The 5804-nt window shown below is 36.5% G+C and overlaps 1 protein-coding gene across 1 annotated transcript; it reads left to right on the top strand.

The window, feature by feature from the left end:
• The first annotated feature begins 423 nt into the window (after positions 1-423).
• On the top strand, positions 424-1923 carry LOC113718844 (uncharacterized). Its single transcript, XM_027243764.2, has one exon. It carries the CDS (start codon positions 577-579, stop codon positions 1786-1788), a length of 1212 nt encoding a protein of 403 aa, XP_027099565.1. The 5' UTR covers positions 424-576; the 3' UTR covers positions 1789-1923.
• The last annotated feature ends 3881 nt before the right edge of the window (positions 1924-5804 follow it).

Raw genomic sequence — 5804 nt, 5'->3', positions numbered from 1 at the left:
TGTAGTTAACTTTCCTATATAGGAGTCACAAAACATTACTGTTTCTTAAAAATAATTAACATGTAGCTAACTTTCCATTTAGGAGTCCTGCTATAGACTTTTTTTCCCCCTATCAGGTGAAGGATGAGGATTTGAATCTACCACATCTAATCTATACTTATCAGATAAGCAATTCATAGAATTCAACACAACGTAATTCATATATACAATTCAACGCAACATAATTCAACAGGATATAGTACTATTTCCTAGTGGAACCGTGAGAACGTAAACAATTCATACACGTTTTTCTGGCTCAGTCAATTTCTCCGTCCAGAAATCAAACTTCAACAACTCATATTATTCTTCCTGTGACGGAGATTCAGTATCTCAAACCTTGTCATCAAGTGCCATTGTGGATTTACATTGACAATAATGTAATGCTTTGTGATAAACTACCAATGAGAAGTACAGATAGAAATTGTTGACGTTGAAGGCTTCATTGCCTGTAGCTACTTGTTTCTTTCCCTGCTGTCAAGAAAACTTGGCTCATCTTCCTAGCTATGTTCAGTATCCTATCAGATTAGCGAGTGAATAATGACAAATGTTTCCAGAAAAATGTCGGATTACTGCAAATTAAGCCGCCTAGAACTGCATATCCTCTCAATTGTATTGTTTGCAGTGCTGGTCTTTGTGATTGTCTTAGCTGATAGTCTTGCCTGTGATCTTTTGTTCAATTCGGTTGCCTGTGAAACTAAAGGCGATCGTCTAGGGTTGCAAATACTGGAAGCCAAGCAAAGAGTAGATGGTGCAAACAATGGAAGTTCTATGCCCCCCTTCAATCTTACTTGGCTCAAGAACAAGTTGCCGGATCTTGACATGTTGAAGGCGAGAAGAATTACACAGAAGTTCGATGAAAGAGTTAGAGAAGTCCTATATGATGATCACCAGCAATGTCAAGTTCAGTTCTTCATGATTTGGATATTCCCTGCATCATTATTTGGTAGGCGGGAGTTTTCTGCATTAGAGAGTATCTTCAAAGCACATCCAAAAGCTTGCTTGATCATCTTATCAGAAACTCTGGATTCGATCCAAGGGTTTATGCTCTTAAAGCCTTTGCTGGATCGTGGCTATAGAGTTGCTCCTGTGACACCTGACCTGTTGTATCTATTCAAGAACACATCTGCAGAAGCCTGGTTCAATGATATTCTGAGTGGAAACAGGAATCCAGGTGAAGTTCCATTGGCCCAAAATCTATCTAATTTGATCAGGCTAGTAGTCCTCTACAAGTACGGAGGTGTTTATCTGGATACAGATTTTATAGTTTTGAGAGATTTTTCAAGGTTAAGGAATGTAATTGGAGCTCAAAGCGCGGATTTGAATGGAAATTGGACAAGACTTAACAATGCAGTGCTGGTTTTTGACAAGAATCATCCACTTCTGTACGAGTTCATGGAGGAATTCCAATTGACATTTGATGGAAACAGATGGGGACACAATGGACCATACCTGGTTTCAAGAGTGGTGGAGAGGCTGGCAACCAATATGATGCTGCATAAGTACAACTTTACTGTCTTGCCTCCTATGGCCTTCTACCCGGTGGACTGGAATCGGATAGATGGGCTATTCATGCGAACAAGTAATCCGAAATGGACAAAGGCCAAGCTCCGCCAGATTACTGGTGGTGACACTTATGGGATTCACCTGTGGAATAGGCAAAGTAGCAGAACTAAAATTGAAGAGGGAAGTATTGTAGCCACATTAATCGCTGATCATTGCATCATATGCCAGAATGTCTCTAGTTCTTGAAGAAATCTTTTCTTCAGCTTAATTCAAATGAAGGCAGTTGAGCCAGGTAGATATTTTCCAATGTGAATTTGTTGACAAGGTAAATAGGCAGTTGGCCACAACGTTACTAAATTCAAGCTTTACTTTCACCATCTACTCTAGTCTGGTGCTTGCTTTCCCAGTACTTAATTTCTATACAAGGAATATAATTGTTAAGTGTATATAACTGGATTGGAAAAGTGTTTCATCGAGTCTTTGAGTAGTTCAATCAATGAAGAAGAAAAAGGTAAAAAAATTTCGTTATCAAAACTTTCTACCACAGATGATGACTCTCAATCTTCTCAACCTCAGCCTGAATTTCCAACCTGCAAATTTCCATACCTTGAGTCTAGGTAATCTCCTAAATGACCTTTTTCTGGTCAGCCTCCTTTTGCCAGTTTTTGGCAGCTCATTTTTGACCATGGGGTTCCTTTTCATGTAAATTTCCTCTGAAGCTAACCAACTCTGACCATCACTTTGGCAATGAATCATAGCCGATGTAGCCTCCTTTATTGACATCCAGGGATCATCATGACTTACATCATCTGCATCGCTACCCCACAAGAGAATAGGCTTCATCATGGGGGAGCCACTGTAATCCGTCAAATATGTTTTCAAGCTCGTATGCTCCATGTCAATCAATCTCCTAAGCGATGTGCTTCCTTCCTTCATCAAGTCTAACAAACTACTGCTCTTCCGCGGAGAGGAAAACGAGGAGCAAGAAGCCCCTGTTGAGGAAAATGAAGATGAAGAAGACGAGGAATAATAGAGGGATTTCTGGTACTTTATAATCTGCCTAATGTTTTGTTTTTGAGCTTCTGTGTCAATAACACAAGGGGGCTCCTCATCTTCCTCTTCAGTAATCTCAGATGCCATCAATTCAGTCTAAATTATTCTAACATGTAGAAACATAAATCTATGAAAAGATGAGTGTGATGATGGTAATACATTACTGCATATATAATAAGATAGGACAAGCTTAGGCATGAACTCGGACCAGATGATGCAAAATCCCACATAAAAATCTACACAATGCCGGCTACAAGTAAATATGTACAGACAGTAGCAAAAAACAAAACAAGAATTTAAAGAGTTAAATCTAGACTGCCTAACCAGTATATATATATATAATTGTCACTTATTTATTTATATTTTATTCTATTTTAATTTATCTAAGGAAAGGCTCAATTAGACTTACGAGAGACCGATTGGCACTGAATTATTAGTGGATCAGACGAGTGCACTATACATCCATATAAATTTTTTTAGAAAAATCACTTATTGTGATAATCGATGAGAGGCAAGAATTGAAACCTTAACCTTTTATCCCACCAAGCCAGCAGCCGGTTAGTGGTTCCTAACCAGTATATGGTAACATGAGTCTTCACTAACTTTGATAAGCACGAGGATGGTCTACATTGGCCCAGTCAAGCTCTTGACTTGAAAAAGTGAAGTACTTTCCTAACAATGGATAGGGAACCAGACATTCCATCGACTATGCTTTAATCATATCCCAAGAAGTCATAATTCATTTGTCATGTCTTTACTAATAAGCAAAGGAATGAACAGTTACATTATTATACGCGTAATCAGTCGACTTTTTCATTCTGTCCTCATTCTAATGCCGTTCCTAAGTGCCCAGAACAGAGAAGTACAAAGAGCATCGAGTGTTTATATGTTTGTTCCATTTTCTTTAGCAGTTTGTCTTAAAGTACCCGTTTTTGGTGCCATAAAGCACTAGGACGAAAATGGAAGAGTTGAAGAAGGCCACAGTACATAACTTAGTTTCTTTTCATCCACATTCCATAATGAAGAGTTGAAGACACATATCAGCGGTAACCAAATCCAAACCAACAAAATAGTGTCTTCCAATTCGATCAACTGTTCTTTATTACTACATGACCCTCTAAAGTTTCAAAATGTCGACGTAGCCTCCCTAAAGTTTGTATGTGAAGCGAAAAATCGATGGAAAACACCAATGGTTATGATAGTTAAACTGACCAATCTTCAAAACTGCTTGTGATGAAATCATATATTTCACATAATTCCCTATGGTTTATATGCAAATCCACCTTATCCACAGTATTTTTTTTATTTAGCCACATAATCTCCTTCCGCATGCTTTTGGGTAAGGTGCTCAAGCCGTTGTTCCATTTAGTATTTAAGTAAGGGTAATATTAAAATAGTATTTTAACTAATTACATTATGAAATCTATTTTCTGTCAAGTTACAACTTATATAAAACTACAGGGTGGTGATATGAATATTTTGAAACATTAGGAAGTTATGTATAATTACCCTATTGCAAACAAATTGTGCAGATTAACCACCAGCCTTTGGGCTGGTGGCCACTACCAAGCCTTGGTGGTGGGAGGTAAACCTTGACCTCCCACCAATTGCCATAATAGGTGGTTCCTCTAAAAAATCTATATGGGTGCGTAATGCATCCATCTGATCCGATGGCGATTCAATCCCCATCAAATAGTCATAATTCATTTGTCATATCTTTACTAATAAGCAAAGGAATGAACAGTTACATTATTATACGCGTAATCAGTCGACTTTTTCATTCTGTCCTCATTCTAATGCCGTTCCTAAGTGTCCACAACAGAGATATACAAAGAGTATCGAGTGTTGTTTATATGTTTGTTCCATTTTCTTTAGCAGTTTGTCTTAAAGTACCCGTACTCTGATTCAATTTTTTTGGTGCCATAAAGCGCTAGGACGAAAATGGAAGAGTTGAAGAAGGCCACAGTACATAACTTAGTTTCTTTTCATCCACATTCCATAATGAAGAGTTGAAGACATATATCAGCGGTAACCAAATCCAAACCAACAAAATATGGTCTCCCAATTCGACCAACTGTTCTTTATCACTACATGACCCTTCTAAGGCTTCAAAATATCGATGTAACCTCCCTAAAGTTTGTATGTGAAGCGAAAAATCGATAGAAAACACCAATGGTTATGACAGTTGAGCTGACCAATTTTCAAAAGTATGTGTGATGAAATCATATATCACTTAATCCTCTATCGTTTATATGAACATTCACTTAATCCTCTATAGTAAAGTATATGAAAATTCACTTTACCCGCTGTGTTTTTTTTTTATTTAGGTACATAATCTCCTTCCGCATGCTTTTGGGTAAGGTGCTCAAGCCTTTGTTCTATTCAATATTTAAGTAAGGTTAATATTAATATTTTAACTAATTACGTTACAAAATCTATTTTCTGTCAAGTTAATAACTTACATAAAACTGTAGGGTGGTGATACAAATATTTTGAAACATTAGGGAGTTATGTATAATTACCCCATTGCAAACAAATTGTGCAGATTCCCAAACAGCATGCAATACAAAATGTACAAATCAGCAGGAGGGAATTAATGCAGTCACGCTTTCTAAATTCTCCTCTTCTCTCTAATTTCTCCACTCCTTTCAAACAAAACAACACCCTATCTCCATTGGAGGGGGAAGGCTATTTGGTCTCCTTCCATCCACGCAATGATTTGTTTTTTCGTAGGTAATAAAATCTCTTCCTAAATTTTTAATGAGAGAATTGTTCACTCCTAGGATTTTCTATTGAGAGAATTCTTCTCTTCTAGAATTTTTTTATGAGAGTTTATTCTCTCCTAAGATTTCTTAGTGAGAGTTTTTTTATTAGTTATATGTTTTTCTTTCTCAAATCTCAATTTCTTCAATTCGGATTTGAAAATTCTAAATTTATTTTGTCATATATCAAATTGATATATATATGGATTTGAAAGTAATTAAATAATAGATTTGGTGAGAGAAGACGTGTATATATCATATATGTTTGTTGGACTCAGAGAGATTGATAGTATCATTTAATAGGTTGGAGATTTACTATGTAATATTTGTAATTTGTTCAAATCTGATAGATTTGTAAATCTTCAAATCTATTATTTCTGTCACATGTTTGATAATGTATTTTCTGCTATTATATTATTGCAGAGCTTGTGAACGACGTGTTAATTT

Source organism: Coffea arabica, chromosome 11e (assembly GCF_036785885.1).
Source record: "Coffea arabica cultivar ET-39 chromosome 11e, Coffea Arabica ET-39 HiFi, whole genome shotgun sequence".
NCBI classification, from domain to species: domain Eukaryota; kingdom Viridiplantae; phylum Streptophyta; class Magnoliopsida; order Gentianales; family Rubiaceae; genus Coffea; species Coffea arabica.
This window is presented reverse-complemented; position numbering and strand designations above follow the sequence as displayed.